The following is a 24,446-nucleotide window of genomic DNA, read 5'->3' as shown; positions in this document are numbered from 1 at the left end:
GTTTAACTGGACTGCTTTTTAACTGGGCGCTCGATAACTGGGCCGTAGCCCAGTTAAAAAGCAAACAAACGTCAAAAACCCAAAACAAACGGAAATGATCGAGGGGCTACTGGATGCAATAATCATGTTCAATAAATAAAAAAAAACTTTTTTTAAACTTTTATTTAATTTCACGTCACAATAAATTTTAGTAACTTCTATTTCCATATTTCATCTGGAAAATAAATATGCATCGGTGGTCCCCTCGTTATTTTTTGTTCAGTACAGTTAGCGAGCAGCATTCGGTGACTGGGCTACGTTCTCAGCCCAGTTACCGAACAAGTACTGTATAACTATTAATCGGATTACTAGATGAATTGGAGAACTGCCGAATTCTAGCATTTCAGGGCATGATCCCTACCTCAACCCTAAGCTGGATTCCGGAAATAATTGATTTTCCTCCACAAAAAAATGTAAATGGGCCAGTGTGAATTTGTAAACTAAGAGAGTTTACTTACTGCGCACTCCTAATGTAAACATCTACTGACATGTGCAGGATACCTTGGCAGGTTATGCTATTTGTTTACAAACTTAAATTGGTCTAATTACATCGTTTTGATCAATTCGATTTATTATGTTTAATTTTGGCCTTTACTGGTTGAGTTTTCGTCCAATTTAGCTCGTATTCGGCATTTTGGATCAGTCCAGAGAATGTGTAACAAAGCTCACTTATTTCGGAAATCTCAAATAAAACCCACAATTTCCTAACAGCACTGCCTTTATTCCACCGAAACCGACCTCCCCCAAACAACTCTAGATGTACTTGAACACCACGTCCTTCCGATCCTCGGTCGTCTGCAGCTCCAGCGTCACCGGACACTGCAGCCAGTACGCCAGCAGCTCCTCGCAATACCCGATCAGGAAGTACATCTTCCGCGGCGGGATTCCCCTCCGTATGATGGCCGCTATCCGGACGTGGTTGTGCTGCCGCTTGATGATGACCTCCGACAGCACCAGACCGTGCCAGGTTCCGGTCATGAAGCGCCGCACGAACTCGTCCTCGAGCATCGTCTGCGAGGCGCGCTGTTCGCCCTCCAGGTTCGAGGTGTTCCACGAGTTCCACGCCTTGCGGTGGGCAATCAGGTGGGGCGGGTTGGCCATTTCGTACGTGAGCGGCCGGTCTCCCTTGGGGGTGATTTTGTACTTGCCGGATTGCGTCTTGGCGCAGGCGGCCGTCACATGGAGCGAACGGCGGCTGGCCGCCGCGAGGGCCAGCGGGGTCTGGAACTATGAAAAGCAGTGATTTAGTTTAAAATTCACTTAAATTTTACGAAATTTTACTACCAATCGAATGTTTTGTAACAGGCTCATGGTGATATTCGTGTGCGCTGCGAGAGAGAACTGTCAAACGATTGGTCGATTGTTTTGATTTTTTTGGAGTTTCGTCGATTCTTTCGCGCGATATTCTCTCCTCCCTGCGACTGAAACTCGATTTTGCGCAAGTACCATTTTTCAGCACAGAATTTGTCTTGTTTAACGATCCGAAATCAAACTTCATAAAACAGAAAAAAATATTTTTTTTATTAAATTGCAAATTAGATACCAATACTCTCAAAACATAATTTTTGAACAGATTCAACATTGAAAATTGGACCAATAGTTGCTGATATATAAGGATTAGAAAATGGACAAATGTTATAAAGAGACATGCAAACTTCAATTTTCTTGTTTCTTTTTTTCCCTTTTATTCGCATGTATTTCAGAGGTCCAATCTTCAATGTCTCTTAGGCAAGTTTATTGAAAATTTTCTGAACTTTTCGAAAAACAAATAATTGAAAAACGAGATTTTTCAGTTGAAATTAAACTTTAAGTGGTTATATCTTGTAAACGGTGCACTTTATCAAAAATAATTGTAGAGTACTTTTCAATTGCAAATTCAATTTAATTTTTTTTTTTTTTACTCAAAAAATCGTAACTTGGTGGCAAATTGTTTGTCCATACGTCTCTATGGCTCAAAAATTGCGGTTTTGTTCTGAAACATCTAAAAAAAATAATAAAAATGGTTTTGGGAAATGATATTTTTTATAAAAAAAAAGCAATTTGGCTGCCGATGCGAAAATCCGAACTGCTAATATGCCACTCTTATGGGAAATTTCCCTGACGGAATAATTTTTAATTTTTTTTTTAATTAAATATGTCTTTATTGAACTTTCTTATAAAAATTACATTTCTTTTACATGCTAAGTGGTATGGCCTAATGCTCTTCATCTTTGTTGTATTTTTCGTTTTATTATTAACTGATCACATTTTTTTATTTACTTCAAATTGTTTTACATTATTGCATTGAATCGAATACATTTAGGTAAAAAAGAAAAAAAATTACTTTAACAACTTATCCTAACTTAAAACTAAAAAATAAATTCATTGAAATATTCAAAATCACTAGAACGAGTAAACTACGAACTGTATTTTAAGATGAATGCTCCAAGAGTTCTTACTTGTTCCTGGCGAGTTTTGCAATCACGAAGTGTTGTTGTCATCTCGATGAAAATTTTCAAAAGTTCTTGTGGTGAAAACAGGTCACTACTGCCTTCACCCACAGAGTAATCCAGAGGGAGCAGTCCGAACTAAAATCATCAAATTTTGTGGCTGCGTTACAGTTGTTGTTGTTGGACTTCGTAACGGTAGCAGGCGTTTTGATTTTCGATGCAGGCGTTACGAAAAAAATCAAACGATCTAGTAGCAACTTTTTGGTTTCCGTTGTCAACACAAACAAAATCAATATTCATGTTGAAACTAGCTCTGATGGTGAGTTGCTTTGCAGTAAATATTATTTTCTAAATTGATTCAAATTCTTCTTTCTAGGAAATCGACGATCAACGTTCCAGTCCGAATTTTCTATTTATTTGTTTGTAAAGAGTGTACGCTGCTGACAAGAAAAGGGGCTAAGAAAATTTGAATTTGCAGCGAAAGGAAGCCAGAGAGGATCGCGAAGAAAAGTAAAAAAATGGGTCCCTTTCTTTTGTTCTGCTGTTCGAAAACCCCTTCTCTTGGGAGGTATTGAGTGGCACTTTATGTTAAGAGTGGAAATAAAATATGAATGTGACTTTCATGGCTGCAAGTTCATGTGCTAAAAATCATGTATTTCCTTAGATTTAAATTAATAGAATGTGTTGAGATCAGGTGCCCGACTCCGGGGGTCGGGAGGACACGGGACTTTTTCCCCACCAACTTCTCCTCAATTAAGACCCTTTCCCTTAGCGAGATAGACTGCCCCCCATGTGTCCCCACAAATGCCCCTCATACTCAGTCATAAGTTGGCACCGCTGATTAAGATTCAAAACGGATAACCGGATATCGCAATCTTACTTCTGATGACGCCCACTTTGCTCCACATGAACAAGCCAGAGTCAAAGTTTAATAAAACCAGCGCAAACATAGCTTTTGCAAATTCAATGCCAGCTGCAATACTTTCATGAAAAGAAACTTACTTTCTTTAGAAGATCAATGAAAACCGAATGTAAAGCTCTGGAAACAGTGCGAGGGCAGCAACTAGAATTATAAATTTCAAATTTTCTTGTTGAGTTTGTTGATACGGCAACAACTGTCAAGAAGCTTGGAAACGTAACGCCTCGAATCCAGTGAACTGAGATTTAATGGTGTCCTACAGACAGCTTAAGTTTTCCTGAAGGGGGGATGTACCACGATTTACCGCGTAACGCAACCATAAATTAAATGCCAGTGCTCCCTCTGGATTACTCTGTGCTTCACCCGTTGATGTTGGTTGGTTTTCCCTCGGTTGCTGACTGAAGCCTGGAGGTGTTGTATTCTGTGCAACTCTTTGCCGCTGATTCAACAGCAATGGCTGCAGATTTGGTGCCACTCGAACAAATCCCGCTCCAGGTGACGCCAAAGCAGGAAAATCAACGTCCGTGAAAGTTGGTGGTGTTTTGCGACGATTTGGTTGGTGCCTTGTCGTCGCTTGCTGCCGAATTTTTACAAACTCAGCTCGTTTTGGGCAGTTTCGATTCTCGGTAGAATGGTCGCCGCCGCAATTGAAGCATTTCGCTTCGATGTTCTCGTTGATTGCTTCGCAAGCTTGAGTTTTGTGCTCACCTCCGCAGGTTGCACAACGACTCTTGATGAAACAGTTCCTTCCACCATGCCCAAACTGCAAACAGTTTGAACATTGTGTCACGTCACGGTGCACTGGACGATAACGTTCCCAAGACACGATGATGTTGAAAATTGCCCGAACTGCTTTCAGCTCAGACGGCGTTGTCGATCCTTTCTCGAGATGAACCAGGTACAGTTGATCACGATACTTGATGTCCTTGTTGTGTCTCGTCATCTTGAAGACTTCGATCACGTTCAACTTCAGAGTTTTGAGCTCTTCTTTCAGCACACTCAAATCCATGTCGTACAGGCCTCGGAGGACCTGTTTCATGGGCCGTTTACCTGGATCGTCATGGCTGTAGTATTCAATCTTTGTGTTGTTCAGGAAATTCCGAACGTAGTTGTAATCCTTTCTGGTAGGTAACAGAATTTTGAGTCCATCAGCACACCAGCGAATGGAAGCTCGTAAAGCACCAGATTTGATAAATCCGGTCAGCCACTTTCGCACCGAATCCGATGACGATGTTTTCACAAAAATGGGTGGCAACTTTTCCCGTCGTTCAAATTCTTCCTTCTCGCTCACGTCCACAGGGAGGGTAGCGAACTGGTTTCCAGACATTTTTTGAGCGTCCTTGCTCAAACTGCCTGGCTTTGCAGGTAGCGCTTCGGCATTTTTTAGCTTCTTCAAATCTGCCGATCCTACTGGTGAGGACCGCCTCTTTTTCTTGCCGTGAGGCATTTTGCACTTTTTAAGCACTTTTCAGGAGCTAAAATCCAGGAGTACCTCACTGATTGGTGGTCCACAAAGGAATTTCCTTGACGGAGATTTGGTGACAAACACTAAAACGCGTTTTTCTCGGAATACTTGATTTGGCATGATAGCCAAATTTTAAATTATGGGCAGTGTATGGGTGAATCAATCACACAAAATGGCTTCTTTAGTCATTGGAAAGGACCCCACAAAGTCTGAACCAAATAGAAAAATATGAATAAAATCCATTTCCCGTGTTGGTGGAGGACTGCTCAAATCGTCGCTGTCGTGCACGTGCATTTTGGGCCAAATTGAGTTAAAAAACGCCATTTTGTGCAGCTTACAAAGCCGCCCCTTTTGACCTTCACAGATCCCCAAAATTCGTTTTGAATCCTAAGATATTCAATAAAAACCGAAAAAACTTCGTGCATATGAAAGAAGTTTCAGTCTTGTCGTGCGACAAAGGGCAAAGCGATTTCAGGTCAGAACGCGTTTGACACAAGTACGAGCTCGACTTCCGTTTACATTTGTAATTATAACTGGAGACTCCAGCCACCAAATTCAACCAAACTTCAGGTGCTCCCGTTTTTGTTTATTCAAGGTCAAACATCTCGGAACGTCAAAAACGTCGAAATGCCAATAAACTCATTTCACCTCAATGCGCCCCTCTCTTCTTTGCCAACCCCTGCGACTGAGCGTTCATCCCTCGTGCGAAGGTTTTCCCCGTTTTTCTTCCACCCGACCCCACTTTTGGGGCTGCTGCCTGGAAAAACTACCCCCTCTTCCCTAGTTCGGTGCTGTCACCAGAGGACACTGTCAAGAAGTAATTTTCACCAGCTGGTTGTAATTTCGCAAATGGGCTTAAAAACTTAATGTTTCAAAAAGTAGATTTTTTAAAAGGAATGTGGGAAATATTCCGATAATTTCATGTGTTTGATGTTTTGTAGATATTTCTATAAAATTTATTTTTTCCATGAAAATCCTCCGCATATTCACTCATAATCCCCAACGCAATGTTAGTCCTCCCCCAGAAAGAAAAGTGAACCATGAGAAAAAACGAGAGTGCAGTGCGTTAAAAAATGAGGAAAATTGGATAAGCTAGCTCAAATCGTGCACTTTGGTGGGTTTTTCACGGTTCGGAACGGGCTCGCCTGCTGGAGCAAGTGATGGGTTCCGTGGGCCGCTACGGTTTGTAGGCTCCACCCGCCCCAAGTTAGGCTCGCGCGGTCAAGTGCAATGCAGAAGCCAATCATTAGAGCCAGTAGCAATAGCAGCAGCAGCAGCAATTTAGGCGCAGGGTGTGGATCAACGACGACGACGACAACGGTGCGGTTGCATACATTTGGGGGTAGTTTTTTTTCTTCTTCGTACGACAAATCCGGATTAAGTGGAACCGTGGGGAGGCGAGTGAGGGTAAGTTATGGCACCAGCAGCATCATCATCGCCTCGTAATTGTCGCGTCGCCAGCCTCGGATCTGCTGCCTGATGAGTTTAGAGAGGGCAGTAAAACTGTGTGTACCAGGCGAGCGCCGAAAGTTATGCTAATTTTATGTATCATGTAATCAGAAGGCGCATACATTCATTCATTTTTCGTCGCGTTTTTTGTTGTTGTTGCTGCTCTTTTCGGGGTTCTGTCTCTGCTGGCTTGTGTGTCCTTCTCTGCCTTCGGTGCGAGTGTGCATGCAGAACTGACCAGGGTGGCGAATTAGAAAAAAATGCAAGCAAAAAAAAAATACTGAAAAAATAAAAGTAAAAAAAACCAAACCAATTTTGAACTTGGCAAAAATCAAAATAAAATAAAGGAAAAATCATTGAATTATTTTAAATGTATGTTCTGAATAGTTTTCAATTTGTTAAGAAGTTTTTTCATTGAAAGTAAATTTTAAAACTCGACAAACAAAACCACGGCGTGTTTTCTGGGCAACCTCAAGGAGAAAAAATAGTCATCGCTACTTTCAAATGTGTCTTTTTTGAAATTTTCTCAGCTTTGCAATGATTCTAAGAGCGAAATTTTTTATCGGGAAATTTCTGAGATATCGCTATTTTAAGTTATTTGTTTTAAATCCTTAATCATTTATTGGAAACTTTTAAATAACAGTCCAGGAAACTTGTCAAATGATGTGTGTGTGAAATGTGTTTCATGTGTCATTTGCTCATCAAAAGGTGCAAAATAAGACAAGAAACAACTTTGTAGAAGGTTGCAAACCGCCAAACATTTTGAAATTGAAGTTTTAACCGAATTTTTTAATATATGGGATTTATTCAGAAATTAAAATCATGAAACCGCATTAAAATATAATTTTCACAAGAACAAATAAATTATTACATAATTGTTGTGTACAAATAACAACGGTCTGCTCTGTTTCAGCTTGGAATTAGCTGCTATAACCGAAATCAAACATTAACCAGTTGCATGGATACAAAACATTTTTAATACTCGAAATTAAACTTTAGGAGAAATACTTTTCATTAGTATGGAATAATTGTTTTAGTTTTTTGTATTAAATGATCAAGAAATTACCAATATTTTAGAAGTTTTTAAGACTCTCATCTTCAGTCTCATCTTAAAAAAAATATTTCTTGATTTTTGTTCAAATAGTTTCGAAAGATTTTGATTTTTGATTTTTTTGTTAAAATAATGTTAAAAAAAAGTTGTGACGGTAATTTCAGCATTCTGAATTGGAAGACTCGAGTTTTATTACTACTTGCAACAGAAAACATTTTATAAAATTTTATCTTCATTTTATACTCATGAAAATATGACTTTTGAAGCTTGCAACAGTAATATGTAGTACATTTTCGATTTTATATCATATTTGTATTTATGGTTAATGTTTGCTTAGAAAAATATCAAATTTATTCATTAAAATTCAATAATACCATTAATAATCACAGACCTGCCAAAGTTTCGGTTGAACAAACTAAATCAGAGCAGACACGTGATATTTGAACACAAAAAATATGTTATAATCTAATAATTCTTTTTAAAAAAATATTTTTAAACTGTTTTATGATTTTAATTTCTGAATAAATTCCATACATTCAAAAACTCAGACAAAACATAATTTTCAAAATGCTTAGCGGTTTGCAACCTTCTGCAAAGTGGTTTCTTGTCTTATTTGGAAACATTTTGATGAGTAAATGACACATGAAAAACATCATTTGATAAGTTTTCTGAACAGGTAGTATAAAATTTCCAATAAATAATAAAGGAATTTAAAACCAAAAAACTTAAAATAGAGATATCTCAGAAATTTCCCGATTAAACATTTCGCTCTTATAAGCATTGGAAAGCTGAGAAAATTTCCTATAAGACATATTTGAAGGTAGCGATGACTATTTTTTCCTGAAAAGTTTGTTCTAGAAAACACGCCGTGGGCTGAATTAGCAAAAACAAACTTCAAATTCATTTGTTGAAAAAGAAAAGATCGTTCACAAAAAATAAGGACAAAACACATATTTGACAGTGTTGCCAACCTTAAAAACAATTGAAAAACTGTTTAAAAAAATATAGTGGACTCTCTGGCTTTCGATCTTCTCGATATCAATATTGCTCCAGCTGTCAATAAAATTTTCAGTCCCTTCAAGAAGCATGCTTTGATTTTTCGTTCTATAATTTGATGCCTCCCGCTCTCGACGGTTCCTTCAATGTCGACAACGAGAGAGTCCACTGTATTAAAAAAAGCTTAATTTTTAAAAGTCGCTTCATGAATCAAAACAAAACATAATTTATGAAAATTTGATGTATATAGCAATGTAATCTAACAGTTCAAAGGAGCCTTATTTTACATCTTTCAAATGTTTTTCTTGAGTCATAATTTTTGAAAATATTCAGAAAATTTCAAGTATATTTAATTTTTTGACATTGACCATCGAACACATACATAGTTGCTGAAATATCTGATATTTCAAAATTGAAAAAAAATCCTCAAATTTCCTGTTTCTTTTTTATTTGAATCTGTAAATCAGCAACCAAAGGTTCAATCTTCAAAGTTTCTTAAACAGATTTAGTTTTTTTTTGGCTAACCTATAGTTAATTTTCTGGACTTTTTGAAAAATATATTTACAAATTTGGGTACATGCACTGTGATTATGTGCTGTGATTCTCATCAAAAATTTCTATTAAATACTTTTTTATTTCTATTCCTTTTTGAATAAAACGAAATTTTGACCATTTTTTAATTTTTTTTAGCAAAATATTGTATGCCTTTGCTAAAAAAAACTATAAAACAAGACGATTGTTAACCTAAAAAACTAAATTCAAGAGTAAGTAGCCACCCTGCTTCACAGGAGGTGCCACCCCTTTTCTTCAGGGCGGTAAAATCATGAGGACATGGTCTGTGGTGGCTGGCCCCCCACTGCTGGACTTGCCGAGAGGGGGAAAACACCAAACTGAAACCCCGCAGAGATAGCACGAGATGAAAAATGTATGCCGATTCTTATCAGCTCCTTGATTCAACTGTCCTGGTTTGTGTCCTTCTTGCAGCCAGCGGAGCCCACTACTCAACTCATGCACTGAACGACGACTGAGAAGAAGACGACGACGGCAGAGGATGTGAAGGCCCACCCCCGGAAGGGAATCGCCGCCAGCCAGTCAACCAAACCTACAAGAAGAAACAGCAGTCTAATAGGACAGCAAACGGACGCGTAACTTTCCTTATTTTGTACTATCGCCCCTCCTGAAAGTAGGCCACCAGCAGCGCGATGGAGCAGGAAATCGGCAGCTGGGACTCGGTCCTGCTCGAGAACCTTTCCGAGGACAGTTTTATCAGCAATCTGCACCAGCGCTACAAACGAGATTTGATCTACGTAAGTCTGTTATTATCGCTACCCACATTGTTTGAAACAGTTTAAAGTTGGACACACTAAATGCTTCATTATCTTTTTCCTTACATGGCGTCCTTTTCAGACCTACATCGGTACGTTTCTGGTGGCGCTGAATCCGTACAAACCGTTGGCCATCTACACGCCGGACCTGGTGCGGAAGTACGCCAACAAAAGTCTGTTCCAGTTGCCGCCGCACATGTAAGTTTTTTAACAGTTTCAAGCAGGGTGACGACTTGAGTGAATGATTTTGAGCTGTCCTGATGTCCTTTATTTTGAGACTTGTTTTAAATCAAAATTTTTATCTTCACAAAAATACATTGCCATATATTTTTGAAAGCATATCAAACTGATTTATGAAAAAAAAAACTGCAAGGCAAATTATTAATATTGTCAAAAAAAAAACATCAAAATATCAATAAAAGACGTGTAACCTACTTTTACCATGAATTAAACAGTTTATATGTGAAATTTCAATACTAACATGTTATGAACACCAGCAAAACAAAATATTTTTTAGTTTAAAATGTAATACACACAGAATGTTTCAGATAGTTCTAGGATCTTTATATTATTTTTTTTAATTTTGTAACACATACTACTGATTATGAAACAGCTTATTTATCAGTAAGAAAAAGTCATGCTTGCGCTTGAACAGCCTCCTACTTTGTAGATGTAAACAAAGTGGGATCATTCGAAAATCACGTTACGCATTCTCTCTATTTATTCATCACCCAGAACACCATCAAAACAAAATATTTTTGAGTTTAAAATGTAATACACACAGAATGTTTACGACTGTTCTAGGATCATTATTATTTTTTTGAATTCTGTATTTTTTTTATTAGAGTAATGCTTTGTTTATTTCAACTTTTGTCAAGGTCAAAAGAATCCATTTTGCATTATGATTTATTTGTTTTAGTTTGTATCACAAAACAGTTAAATTCCCAAAATTAGTACTTTATGTAATCCCTGAAATACAATTTAGACAATAAAAGTTTTCTCTCGAGGATTATAAAAAACTGGAAAATTTCAATAAAATGGCAAAATAAATTGTAAATTCAAATTTCCAATCGAAAATGTCTTTACATTTTTTATGAAGTGCTCTGTTTTCAAGTGAAAGGCACTTTCAGGAGATTTTTTTTGAAATTGTTTATTTGTTGGTTTTTTAAAAATGTTGCATGATGGAAAAACGCCCGATATTTTCAAAAAGCTGGAAAAAAATTGCCCAGTTTTTTTTTCAATTTTAAACGAAGAAAAAACAATAAAAAAAAGTAAACATAAAGATTTTGAAAAACGTAAATTTTCAAGAAGCTTTTTAATTTGCTATTTTTTATATTTTTAAAACATTGTTAGGCTAGTACAAATTTTATTTTTAGTTTTGTCCTCCTGCTTTGGTAGAAGTCAAAATGACTAAATTAGGTCCTTAAATTAAGCTTAAGGCTGGTAAAAAATTTATTTAAAGGTTTTGTTCAAAATTTTTGAAATTTTTTCGATCTTTTGTATCGCAAAAAGTTTTTTTTCGTTGAAATGTTTGTTTTCGTCAAATCTTACATTTTTGAAGACTACCCCACGACCCCGGCCGGAGCCTGGACAAAAACTTTGAAAAATATTTGCATTGGCCTAAATTGGCGATATTATTTTTCAAAACGATAAAGCTTATTTTTCTGAGAACAATTATCCTTTGTACGACCGCAAAGGATATAATATGGATTTTTAAATCAATTAAAAAAAAACTTCGTGGCCCTTCTTGACATAATAGGTCCTACTTGACAGCAAGGGGACCATTTTGTTTGCATTAAAATGAAAAAAGTGATCCAAAATGGTTTTTAATTGCGTTTTTTACCGTTGTACATAAAAGTTTACACAGGGCTTTAGGACCCTAATTCACATTTAAAGTCTTATTTTCAACTTTATGCTTAACACATTTTTTCAATAACGGTAATGCCACAAATTTGCAAAATATAAATGAGTTCACAAAAAATAATAGTACAATTTTTGTTTATTTTTCCGATCTGTAGTCCTAAAATTCAAAGCTTGTAAAAAAAAAACCTGCAAAATTGTTTACAATCGATTCTACAAGTATGCTCAATGAATGTTTCTCGACTTTTTTTTATTAGGTCTTATAAACATATTAAAGACAATAGGTTATAGGACCTTTTCAAGAAAAACTCTGGATTTAAATTATAAGCAGTAAACTTATTTATTATTGGCCACCAAGGGTTGAAAATAGATATTTAAACCAATTTAAAAAAAAAAATTACTTCGCGAACTTTCTTGACAGAAAGTATCTTACTTGACAGTGCGTAGTTTATCCATTACGAAATGTTGTCTCGCCAATTATTATTATTTATTTATTTTGATTAGAAAAGTGATAAAGTTATACATAACATTTTTCGCAGCGCTTCGAACCATATTATCCTAGATTTGACTATCCGAAGTGATTTTTTTCCGAGGACTTCGGATAATCGAGTATGGACCAGTGCTTACGAAATTTCAACTTTGTTTGTGATAGGTGACAGAACACTCCAAACGTCTTCACCACGACAACCACGATTTTGACATTCTGCCTTCATGTGTTTCACACACAAACGAATGAGTGCTACGCAGAGTCACTCACATTGACTTTCCGCCAGAAATACATTCGCTCAGAGAACGGTCGTTTGACATTCTACCGAGATTTTGATCATCCCTCCCATGATCGCATTCAAATGTCTTCCGTCACCACACCACGCAGCAAACACAAGAAAGAGAGAGACGAAAAACGAGAGAAAGAGCACGTTGTCTCGTTCGGGCGGCTGCTTGAGTGGCGCTCATTTTTCGTTCGTTTCGTCTTTGTGTTCACGTTCACCGACCGTCGACAAGCAGTGACGATCAGGATACTTCTCGTTTTGGGAAATGATCACTGACGGAAAGTTCCTTCAAATGCCGAGCAGTCCCATTCAGTGACAGATCCCTTTTCAAGCATTAGTCTGTACTGTGTGTTCCCCTCAGATTTTTTGAAGGAAATTAAATTTAATAAATTGAAATAAAATTGCCTTATCAAATTATTTAAATACAATTTCTTTCGAATGCTTCTTCAGCTTCGCCGTGGCCAACTCGGCCCACCAGTTCCTGCTCAACTACAACGAGGACCAGTGCATCGTGCTGTCGGGCGAGAGTGGCGCCGGCAAGACCGAGTCGGCCCGAATGATCGTCCACTTTTTGACGCAGCTGTCGGAGATGCGCCGCAGCCGGGCCCCGATCTTCTCGCTCAAGGGCTCCAACCCGGGCTCGCGCCAGTCCACGCCGAAGCACAGCACGATCCAGCGGGTCGGATCGTCGTTTGAAAGTGGCACCAGTGGCAGTTCGGGGATGGGGGCGACGGGTCGGCTGGACAGCATCATGAAGCAGTCGAGGGTGAGCGCGTTTTGCTGCATGGGCGATTATGATTTTGATCGGGATTATTTTTTCAGAAATGCTCGCACGAGAAAACGGTCGAGTTTGATTTGATTTCGCACCACAAGAGTTCGGAGAATTTGGCCGCGATGATGAACGCTGGCCACGTGGTTGGGACGGGTCCCGGAAGTGGCAACTTTTCCAGCACTCCCAAGTGTTTGAAGCACTCGAACCAGTCGATCAGCCGCTCGACCGAGGCCAGCGATTTTCCCACCAAGGCGACCCTCAAGTCGGCGTTCGCGTCCTGTCCGAAGCACAACAACTGCACCAGCGCCGGAAGTAGCCACATGGACCTGCACCGGATGTCCAGCTGCATCAATTCGCCCTCGCTGCAGAAGCGGTGCAGTTTGGTGCGCGGCTGTTGCCACCAGAGCAGCAACCGGTCGATCCACAAGTCTTCGTCGTCGATCACGTTGACGTACGACCACAGCAGCATGTCCCCGTCGGTGCACCGCCGTCAGATACTCAAATCCATCACGAAGGAGGTGTACCTGCGCGATCTGGAGCTGGCCAAGATGCGGGAACGGGTGGCGCACGCGGAGATCTTCCTCGAGGCCATGGGCAACGCGAGCACGGCTAAGAACACTAACTCGAGCCGATACGTGAGTGGGTTTGAGGTTAGATTTGATGCAATTTGATGATCTTGATCTTTTCCAGGGTAAATTCTTCGATATTGAGTTCGACTACAAGGGAGATCCTTCCGGAGGTCACCTGACTTTATGTGAGTATGAATCAAAAGCTTTTGGGAAGCTGCTTGCAGTAATGATATTTATTTTATCACTTTCTTAATATTGCTTAACCATAAAGACATGTTGGAGAAGGTATGTCTAAGCAATTTCTATCGACTCATATCTTGAAACTTATCTTTAAAATGTAATTTTTCTCCACCAGTCCCGCGTAACGTCACGAAGTTCCGGCGAACGAAACTTCCACATCTTCTACCAGTTGCTGTGTGGCGCCGACATCCATCTGCTCAGTAAGTTTTGATCAAGCTCAATATTGAACGACCTTACAGCTCCCGATAATTTCCAGAATCCCTCAAGCTGCAGCGGAACATTGACAAGTACGAGTTGCTCAAGTACGGCCTAACCAGCGAGGAAGATCGGACCAACTTTGGCTTCACCAAGGTACGATCTAGAACTAACATTTAAAGATCATTGAAGCTATTCGTGCCATTTCCAGCGTTCCCTTGAAGTCATTGGCTTCAACCCGGAGGAAATCTTCTCCATCTTCATCGTCCTGGCGGTGGTGCTCAAGCTGGGCAATCTGACGTTCATCCCGACAACCAACATCGACGGCAGCGAGGGTTGTGAGATCTCCAACGAGTACGGTAAGTAAGCCCTGATCTGATCCTCGCGAGGTCGTAACGCGATCGTCTTTGTCGCAGAACTCGAGGAGATCGCGCAGCTGCTCCAGCTCGACAGTCACCTGCTGTTCCACTGCCTGACGCGGGCCGGCGAGTCATGGGAGCAGATTGAGACGGACGGGACGGAGATCGACGCGGTGTACGCGTCCAAGATCAAGTTTGCGCTCTGCCGGACGCTGTACAGCCGGTTGTTCTCGCTGATTGCCGTTCGGATCAACGAGCAGCTCAAGGTGAAGCAGTACGGAATGAGCTCGGGGGCGACGGTGCGGGGCAAGACGATTGGTTTGCTGGATTTTTACGGGTTCGAGGTGCTCGAGAAGAACTCGTTCGAGCAGTTTGCCATCAACTACTGCAACGAGCGGTTGCAACAGGTTGGAGATGGATCATACGATGCGTCTAGATTTTGAGCTAACAATTGTTTCTTGCAGCACTACGTGAAGAACGTACTCAAGTATCAACAGGATCTGTACCTGGCCGAGGGATTGGACTGGATCAAGATTGACTACTTCGACAACCAGCCGATCTGCGAGCTGATCGACAAGCCGTGCTACGGAATCCTGCACCTGGTAGACGAACCGCAGATCATCAACGACGGAATTCTGCTGACGCGGTTGCACCAGTGCTGTTCCGGCCACACCAACTTCCTCGCGCGCGATCCCACGCTGCCTTCGAACTGCTTTCAGTGAGTTCGAACCCCACTTCCACTCCGTACTTGATCAACATCTCGTGCATTTACTCCACAGAGTTCGCCACTTTGAGGGACCAGTCCTGTACTCCAGCCAGGGCTTCATCGAGAAGAACCAGGACGTGCTGCCGAAGCACGTGAGTGCCTGCCTGTACCAGCACTGCGAGCTGCCGATCGTGGCCAGCCTCTTCCCGGAGGGCAACCCCAAGCGGTACAGCGGCAGTGCCGTTGGCCGCAAACCGCCGACCAGTTTGAGTACAAATCTACGCACCTCGCTGCAGACGCTGCTGAAGCAGCTCGAGCAACGCTACAACCACTACATCTTCTGCATCAAACCGAACGAGCTGAAGCAGCCCAAGATGCTGGAGCTCGGCCTGGTTCAGCACCAGGTGCGGTACATGTGGTAGGTCGTCACCCCCCCCAGGATTCTTTCTCAAACTCATCTAAATCCCACCCCATCCCATGCAGTCTTATGCCGCTGATCAACCTGTGGCGCAACGGGCACTACTTCAACATGGTGCACGCGCGCTTCGTCCAGCGCTACAAGCTGCTCTGCCAGTACACGTGGCCCCACCTGGCCGCCGGAACGACCATCGACGGGGTGGCGCTCATCATCCGGAGCGTACCGCTGCCGGGGGCCGAGTTCACGATCGGCCGCAAGAAGGTGTTTATCCGCAGTCCGCGCACCGTGTACGAGCTGGACGAGTTCCGGAAGGTGCGCCTGAACGAGCTGGCCGTGCTCATCCAGAAGACGTACCGGTGCTACACCAAGCGGAAACACTTTCTGGACCTGCGGCGCAGCCAGCTGGTGATTGCGGCCTTCTGGCGGACGTGGCGGGTGAGTTCTGTTTAACCTCACTTTGTATTCACTTGGATGGACTGTATTTTTCGGTTCCGGTTGGATAAAAACACGTTGGACCTACAAAACTGATCTGATTTTAATCTGATTGCGTCTTGCGTCTCGAAACGAAGTGAAAATTTGCCCTCTGTCTCGCGTCTCTATTTGAAAGTGCCTTCCCGGTGTGACGTTTCTCGCTGCCTGGTTGGCAGCATCGTTGACGTTTGAAGCACGTGTTTCTAAATTTTATGGACATTTGGCCTCATCGACCAAATTGACGTATTCTCAAACCACAGACGCAACAGACTAACAAAATGTGTTTTTTGAACTCTTATTATAGGAACGAGAGAAGATCCGTGTGGTGGAGTTCAAAAAGCAAGCACACTGGGCGGTCCAGGTGATTGGCCGATTTTTCGTCCTGATCAAGGTTTGTAGCACGTACGACTACAACAGAGTAGGCCCCCCTAACAAAAACGTTTTCTTCCAGACGCGCGAGTTCCTGCTGACGCTGCTGCTGCGGCTGCCGCACGACAACATGAGCCCCATCTGCCACGATTGGCCCCCGGCGCCGTCCTTCCTGGCCGAGACGTCCCAGCTGCTGCGAAACATCTTCCACCGGTGGCGGTGCTACAAGTACCGGAAGTCGTTTGACCAACCGGCTCGGAACCGGATGCGCGAAAAGGTCACCGCCAGCATCATCTTCAAGGACCGCAAGATCTCGTACCCCCGGACGGTGGCGCACCCCTTCCACGGCGACTACATCCGACTGCGGCAAAACGTCCAGTGGAAACGGGTCAGCTGCGAGCACAACGACCAGTACGTCGTGTTTGCCGACATCATAAACAAGATCGCCCGATCGAGCGGGAAGGTTGGTCCTATTCCGAAGACGGCTACTCAGAGCAAAACCTAACCTAATTTCAAACCCACAGTTCATCCCGATCCTGCTGGTGGTCTCGACCAACTCGATGCTGCTGCTGGACCAGAAAACGATGCAAATCAAGTACCGGATACCGGCCTCCGAGATCTACCGGATGTCGCTGAGCCCGTACTTTGACGACATTGCCGTGATCCACATACGAGCCGTAAGTGACCCACAATTCCCTCCATTTCCGCAAGTAGAGACCGTGCACCACCCAGCGCACACAAAACCGCTAAACAAATAGTTAAAAAATAGTTGTTCAAAAATTCTTAGAGCCCGTGTGTGTGTTCTTGTTTTTTTTTTCTCTTCTCTTTTTTCTCCCGCCACAAACCCCCTCGCCGTCTAACGAACCCGCTTTGAACCAAACAAAACAAATACACGCTTCTCCCGACCATCTCTGTGTGCGTAACAAACCCACCACTTCCCGTTGCGTGTTTTTATCCGTGTGTGTGTGTGTGTGTGAGCACCCGATTCCCGCCCCCTCTGTAGGACAATTACAGCTCCAACATGTCGGACCGGTCCGAGTCGCCCACGGGATGTTTGTTCCAGGTAAATGGTGCAGATTTTATCAATTATATAAAAAAAATATATAAATAAGGCTTTCTAGTCAGAAATTTACCAACACATTCAAAGTATGTTTACATGACAGCTGGACATTTGTTTGCATCAGGTTTCCTATCTCTTTCTAGCAAAATTTTTTTGTCAGGCGACTTCTAGCTGGTTTTTTTTGACTGACTGCCCGATATGTCAGCCAACATACTTCGCAGGGCTGTGACAGCTACAGCTCGATCATTGTTTGCATCAGGACACTGTGACGAGGAGTTCGTCATTTTTGAGTTAAATTATATTTTTTTCACTGGGCCTAGAAAGCCTTATACTCGACCTCAATCCATAGACCAGATTGTTACTTTTTACAACATATGAATATTAAGTTTCCCAGTCTGCAAATATTTTTGTCTTTGGTTTTGCTTGACATCTAACGAGGAATTTTAGAAAGTGCAATCAAAGATGGCCACTCGCTCGGCAGCTCTCGCAGTGATCGGTCGTTTTTCGAGTTTTAACGCGAGGGGGAGGGGGGGGGGGGAGACCCGACGGGTTTGAAGCGGAAAAGTAGCCGGCGACAGACAAGAAGAAGGGCTTGACTCTGATGTCACACCCCGCGTTCGCAAGTGGCTGACCGACCAAGGAGATGCATGGATTGTTCACTTCCGGCCAAAGTGTCGAGCGAACTGGCACTTCCGGGTTTCCTGCTGATTGACAAGGTACACTCAAACTCCGATGGTTTGACACCAATTGTTGTCAAACGAACGGGGTCACTTTTTACACTACCAAACGTTTGTTTTGATAAGGGCTCATCCATAAACCGCGTGAGCGGCGTGTAAAAACTGACAGTTCGTCACTTTTTAGTTTGACTTTAACCAACTAACGGGGTACAAACTAAAAAAGTGTCAAACAGATTGGAGCTGGAACTGAAGAGGCGGTCTAAGTTGCGAGCGCAAATGTAAAAGTACAAAGTGGAGATGCCAAAGCCGGCATCGCGAATGATAGTCAAACGCCCAGCGTAGTTTAGATATATCTACCCACCTCCCATCTTCCTCGCCCCAACCCCCTCCCTTATTCCGTCGTGGGTATGTCTAGCTCTAATAACCTAATTTAAAACACTGCCTTCTTTCAGAAAGAAAGCAGTTCTACCAAAAAATCTAAATATTATTGTTGTGAGACCATTATAGTCAAAAGATGACAAACATTTTAAGTTAGTCATCAAGAACGTTAAAAAGAGTCTGTTCGTAGTTGCAATAGCGATTTACAGGCACAAATCATGCGCGAGGTTTGGGCATGAACATCACGGTGAAATATTTCATCATTCGTCCAGCCAACCAGCGATCACGGAGCACGAGGGGTCCACTAATTTAATATTACGGCCGATTACAAGAGATTTTAATAATTATTTTTGTTTTTCTGTGGCAGATTTCAAACGCTCATACATGACAAGATTTTTTTTTCGAAATAAATAGGAAATAGGAAACTAAATGGGTTATTTTCAATTTTTATTCGCGTTTACGCTCAAAATATTGCGACTTTCAATCATTAATCAATCAATCATTAAAATTTTATAAAAAGTAAAAATCCCTTTTTTTGTTTTAGGAGACAAAGACTGGAAACTTATGAGCTGAACATAACAAATTGCGAAGAGTTATTAGTTTTTGGGAAAAATATTACTTTATATATATATTGAAAATTTACTTACTACCATATTTCGTTAACTGCTGAAATATTCCTATAGGATGTATAGATATATCTTTGAATATCTATAAAAAAAAAAAACAAAAAAAAAGTCTCAAAAGAAGTTTTAAACATTCAAAATTTCGAATGCATTTTCTCGTTCTCTTGCAGTCGGAAATCGGCAAAAAGAAGGGCGACTTCGTCTTCCAAACGGCACACTCGATCGAGATCGTGACGAAGCTGTTCCTGGTGATCCAGAACGCGACCGCCAAATCACCGGAAATCGTCATCAGCACAGAGTGAGGCTCATTTCAAGTTGAGTGTGTAGATTTTGCAATTGAAATTCGTTTTCCCACGATAGATTCGAGGCCAACTTTGGCCAGCAGACGGTGGTGTTTACGTTCAAGTGCGGTGGCCTGGCGGACAACCCGTACAACCAGACCCGGGTCCAGCGCAAGGGCAACCGGATGGAGGTGACCGTGTAACAGAGGGCGTTCCCGGAGCTGGGCGGCGGCGGCACGCACCACCACTCCACGTCGACGGAACGTCTGGTGCCACTGTTTGACTACGACGACGAGGACGGGCTGGAGTTTGGCGTGCGGGGCCTGGAGTTTGACTAACTTGTTTGGAGGTTTGGGCAAATAGTAAACCACTACACAAAACTACGATGATAGAAAACGAGGACATCTTTGAAGCGACGGCCTGGCAATGGCCAAATGCTTCGCGGAAAATCAATTAAGACAACCTATTAGCAATTGGAAATACGAAACTACTTGGAATTTGATGTCGACGGCGAGAAACAGTTTAATGAGTTGAAATAAAGTATAAAAATTGAATACAATCATAGAGTCTATTCTAGAAGAAAAATCTATCGCGAAAAAGAAATTTTACTAAACTCTAGCAAGGTTAGCGCGACTGGCAATGTGCGTTTTTTCAAACCGGAGATGCCATCGTGCAAACATTAACTCGTTTGAGCCAAATACTAAATTTTAACCTAGAACTTATTTTTGATATTGATTTTATCAACTACTTTCATATAGACCACGAAACGATGTTCAAGAGTTTAAAACACACGTAAATTAACAGAGTTTTTAAAGGAGTAACGAAAAAGTGCTCTCATTTCCAGCGTGTGTTGATCGACTTTGGCATTTTAAAATGTACTATTATAACCGGAACAGATATATAGAGAGTAAAATTATATAATACAGCTAGAACGGTCAAATAACACAACACGTATGTATGATATTTAGAAAGAGAGCAAATAAATTTAGAAAAAAATGTGTAGCGCATTGAATTTAGAAATTCCATAACAAAACCATTACAATTTAGGTAGCTCAATTTGTCTTACTAAATCGCATTAAATAAAACACTTATATTATAAAAAGCACTATCGTATCGTAAAAAGAGCGAAATTCTAATTAATTTGTGCTCGGTCCCATCTCAATTTTGAATCGAGGTGGTAAAATCACAACAAAACTAGGCCAAAAATAAAACAATTATTAGTCATTATTAAAACAAAGCATAGATCAGAGTAAAATATAACTTTAAACAAACAAAACATAATGGCAGTTGTGAGCAACACTGATAAAAAGAGAAAACTCAAAGACGCTTATTACGGTGACAGATATTATAGTGAACAGAAAAAGCAAGAGAAATAAACAAAAGTCGACAGAAAAACACTTACCACTAAGTATAAGAAAAAAAAAGAAGCAACTTTAAAAACAGGCTAAACCAAAAACAAACAAACAAAAATTAAATCAATTACTACTGCAAGCAAACAAACAAAATTAATCATAAGCGCAGAGGGGGGACTGTTATCGGCAAGGGGAAGAGTTTTTCGTGACGTGATTTTAATTTCACTTTTTTTTCTTTCTTCCATGTGCAAAACGGCGCGAGCTCATAGAAATCAAATAGAATACCTCAAGTCGTCGAAGTGTGCAATGTTTAGATGGTCGTAAACACGAGAGACACGGGTTCTTCCTTTACCGTTTAAATTGAAAACCGCCAATTTTGTGTGCCAAATGGTTAATAATGAGGGGGAAAATCGAATCACGTGTGGGTTCTTAAAAGCTGTTTGGTGACTTTTGAACTACAGAGATAAAAAAAAATGTGCCAAATGTTTTCCTTTTATGTGTACACATTCAGTTATTTTCTACGTGGAACTGTTTCGTACTGATCAAGTTTTTTGTATTTGTTGAGCAGTTGAACGGTTTTTCTATGCGATCTTTTCTCAAGTAATTGTAACGGTTAGCAGTAATATGGAATTATGAGAATATCTAGTTGAAAATGTAGCCAATTTACAAACACAGAAAATGGTTAATATAATTAAAACATCACACAAAAAACGACGTTACAGTTAACATAAAGCAACCAATTTGTGTCGAAACGTGTATGCCAATAGCAAAGTAGAAGTAAACAAAATAAACGGTTCTACGGTTGTTGCCAAATGTTTGTGTAGGCCTGTCGATAATTTAAATTGGTCTTGTTAAAAAAAAAATGTTGGAAAAATTGTTTAAACTCACAGCAACAAAAGTTGCTAAAGTTTGTTGATTTAATTTGAATTTGTTTTATTTATAAATTACATGACAGCAATATCGGCGTACCCCTCGTAAGTTCGTCACAAGTTCATTCATTCATTTTACGTGAAAGGTTTCAAAATCATAACCAAGGAAATATTTCACCCAAAGGCTCAAGCCTGGTTTGCATTTATTTTAAAATTGGAAGCAATTCGAAAAATCAAACTGAAACAAAGCAAACCGGGTGAAACATCATAAAAAGAAAGGAAAACCAAACTAAGCGAATTTAGATGACTAAACATAGGTGCCAAACGAATGAAATTGAGGGCAAATTGGACTCACCAAGCATTATCAAGCGATTTGAAAACAATAGATGAAGGAACCTCCTCACACTCACAATGATTCACACACACCACACCACACACACACATCAGATTCAACGTAGCCTCCAAGAAAATCCTATTAAATTATAAATACATATCTCATTCATTGAACAACCGGAGTAATAAATCGAATCATTAGAAAGAACCAACTAAATTGTGTTGGGTTTGTCATTTGAAGAATCCCCTGAATGATTTCATCCCATCCCTAGAAATCAGAAGCGGAAGTTGCTGGGTGCGGTCTCTGGAGCTGTCGACGGAGAAGGAAAGGTGGAGCAGAATCGGCTCAACAACAACAAGTATCTGCTGAAGAGGGATCTCGAGCTGGACGCACTGGAGCCACATGTCATCAAACGGAAGGAAAAGCACAAAAGTTGTGACAAGCACTATCATCCGGTGGGAGGCCTACCGGAACAAACAACCCAGGGTGGCCTAGTGTAAGAAATACCTGCATTTGGGAAATGTCACCTGCAGTCATCGTAGCCGAAGCCGCGAGCACGGACGTGATGAACTCAAGGATGAACTAAGAGCAAAAGGCAACATCGTAGTGGTCTACTAGATATTGGAAGATTTCATAATTATTCCTGAATTATGAGAGTATCGCCTCTGGACACTCTCTCAAAAATTTCTAATCAAAAATAATAGAAATAGAACTTAAAAAGAAAACACAGTAATTGATCTCTCAACTAAAGTCAATTATAGTTTACGATATCCTCTATCGATGAGTATATCAAGATATTAGACACAAGACATTGGTCTCCCTCCATAATAATCGGGGGAGAAGTCAAAAAGTTCTATTAATAGTAGAAATAGAAAATATTGAGAAAAACGCTTTTTATAATAATACTACCACAATTGAACCATGATCGTTCTTGTGCACTACTGATGTGTACAATCAATCAATTTTCTACAGATGTCGGTAAAGTAGACGGTTTATTTATAAACCCCTCTATTGCGACACCGTCAGCAACTGTCATTTCAAAATGCTTTCAGCATAGTCGGTAATGCAGTAGCGCGGAGTTTTCGCCCCTTCGAGTTTCGACGCCGGCGCTCTCAACCTCTCTCAGTGTTTTCCCCCAACTCTCTGTTTACCTTTTCAAGCTATGCATCTCCCATGGCAACGAAATCAGCATCGTCGACGTTCGTTTTTGCCTGCTTACGCTGTAGAGATGCCGGCCGGCAATCGCTAGCGCACCCTGATTGGCGACGGACAAAAGGCTGCTGCGAGCACTGCCAAAGCATACTTACCTGGCATAGGGGTTACCGTGATCACAAAGGCGGTTCCCCCAGGGCGAGGCCTTTCCATTGCACTTCGGTTAGGCTGACCCCTGCGATTATCCCTCATGTGGATAACTCGTATGTGTAATTTTTGGTAGCCGGGACGTGCGTACGCGCACATCCCGGTCCCTTAACTAATTGTAAAAAAAATGAACTTAATTCATTACTCACAGATATGTTAAGATGACCGTAAAATATTGAAATTTCGGTAGGTTTCCTCTATTATCAGTTATGTTACATAAAAAATGTGAACCTGACACAAAATCTGTCATCACTTCCTGATAATTGTTACCATTATTTTTAGTGTCTTACGTTACGATTTTCTCTCATTTCTTCAAATGACGCTTTTCATATTCTAACTTATCGAGAAATTAAAAGTGAGAGTGTGTGCGTGCAACATGGGGTTAAACTTTTCAAAGTTCCATGGTAATCTTCACAGCAACTTGACAGTAAGTTTAGCTCCATGTTGCACACACTCTCACTTTTAATTTCCCGATTGCAGGCATCCTTTAGGAAGTGTCCTGCTGGAGAATGATGGGCCGATTACGTCCCAACACCGTTATGTTCTAAACGGCCAGGCCAACAGCGTGAAGTTAACCGTACCGATGATTTAATGAAATGGATTGAGTTTGAGCATGAATATTCAAACAACAATACAGTTCTGAGCCTACAAGGGAGGAAGAAATGTGGAGTTTTCCCCCGCTCATGACGTGAGCAGGATACACACTCTTTGTTTACAAACTGTCATTAACCCATTTAAACTGTTTTGCTAGATTTGAAGGAAACTCGAAAAAATCTAAACCATTGGTGCATGGCGTTCAACAGAATGCATGGAAAAAGAGTTCAACTGGTTTTGAAGAAAGAAGAACATTGTATATCTCATTGTATAAGACTTTTTAAACAACTCTAGATTTACTGCTTCTGTTAGTATAGTTAAGAAAAAGACGACTGCTAAATAGCGGTGTAAAAAGTAAAGAATAAGGTTTTCTTCACAGACCAAACCAAAGCCTTATGTTCCATTGATTTAATCTGGCATTAGGACTTATTTGGTGTAAATAAAAAAAAAGCAAGAGCCATTTAGAAACTAAACCGTTTTCGATCCAGGTTTCCAATGAAACAATACATAAATTCTC

The 24,446-nt window shown here is 40.9% G+C and overlaps 2 protein-coding genes and 1 non-coding gene across 5 annotated transcripts; 2 read left to right on the top strand and 1 right to left on the bottom strand.

Moving 5' to 3' along the window:
* Positions 1–738: 738 nt before the first annotated feature.
* LOC120431785 (28S ribosomal protein S24, mitochondrial) lies at positions 739–1,447 on the bottom strand. Of its 2 annotated transcripts, none has more exons than XM_039596914.2 (2): positions 1,324–1,447; positions 739–1,266 (listed from the first exon to the last, which is right to left on the bottom strand). In XM_039596914.2, the coding sequence occupies exons 1-2, from the start codon at positions 1,348–1,350 to the stop codon at positions 793–795; spliced, it is 501 nt and encodes a 166-aa protein (XP_039452848.1). In that variant the 5' UTR covers positions 1,351–1,447; the 3' UTR covers positions 739–792. The 2 variants fall into 2 exon arrangements, with proteins under 2 accessions (XP_039452848.1, XP_039452841.1); XM_039596907.2 differs by having other exon boundaries at positions 1,321–1,444.
* Positions 1,448–5,855: 4,408 nt separating this feature from the next.
* LOC120431802 (unconventional myosin-Ia) lies at positions 5,856–21,676 on the top strand. Of its 2 annotated transcripts, XM_039596924.2 has the most exons (20): positions 5,856–6,259; positions 9,333–9,655; positions 9,756–9,871; positions 12,754–13,069; positions 13,126–13,710; positions 13,766–13,829; positions 13,916–13,929; positions 14,000–14,084; positions 14,141–14,235; positions 14,291–14,438; positions 14,496–14,845; positions 14,903–15,156; positions 15,218–15,562; positions 15,628–15,997; positions 16,338–16,424; positions 16,485–16,865; positions 16,927–17,079; positions 17,406–17,465; positions 19,311–19,438; positions 19,501–21,676. In XM_039596924.2, the coding sequence occupies exons 2-20, from the start codon at positions 9,551–9,553 to the stop codon at positions 19,622–19,624; spliced, it is 3,780 nt and encodes a 1,259-aa protein (XP_039452858.1). In that variant the 5' UTR covers positions 5,856–6,259; positions 9,333–9,550; the 3' UTR covers positions 19,625–21,676. The 2 variants fall into 2 exon arrangements, with proteins under 2 accessions (XP_039452858.1, XP_039452864.1); XM_039596930.2 differs by lacking the exon at positions 17,406–17,465.
* Positions 21,677–23,275: 1,599 nt separating this feature from the next.
* On the top strand, positions 23,276–23,439 carry LOC120432147 (U1 spliceosomal RNA). The gene has a single exon (XR_005608026.1). It is a non-coding gene; the product is annotated as a U1 spliceosomal RNA (small nuclear RNA).
* Positions 23,440–24,446: the final 1,007 nt, after the last annotated feature.

The sequence above is a fragment of the Culex pipiens genome, chromosome 1 (assembly GCF_016801865.2).
Source record: "Culex pipiens pallens isolate TS chromosome 1, TS_CPP_V2, whole genome shotgun sequence".
Classification (NCBI taxonomy): domain Eukaryota; kingdom Metazoa; phylum Arthropoda; class Insecta; order Diptera; family Culicidae; genus Culex; species Culex pipiens.
This window is presented reverse-complemented; position numbering and strand designations above follow the sequence as displayed.

Coding starts and splice junctions, on each gene's coding strand:
- LOC120431785 (XM_039596907.2), bottom strand. CDS start 1,350: ATGAGCCTGTTACAAAACATTCGATTGGTA. Junction 1,267..1,320: donor TACAAAACATTCGATTGGTA/GTAAAATTTCGT, acceptor TGCTTTTCATAG/TTCCAGACCCCGCTGGCCCT.
- LOC120431802 (XM_039596924.2), top strand. CDS start 9,551: ATGGAGCAGGAAATCGGCAGCTGGGACTCGGTCCTGCTCGAGAACCTT. Junction 15,998..16,337: donor CCTTCTGGCGGACGTGGCGG/GTGAGTTCTGTT, acceptor CTCTTATTATAG/GAACGAGAGAAGATCCGTGT. Junction 17,080..17,405: donor CCGTGATCCACATACGAGCC/GTAAGTGACCCA, acceptor CCCCCTCTGTAG/GACAATTACAGCTCCAACAT.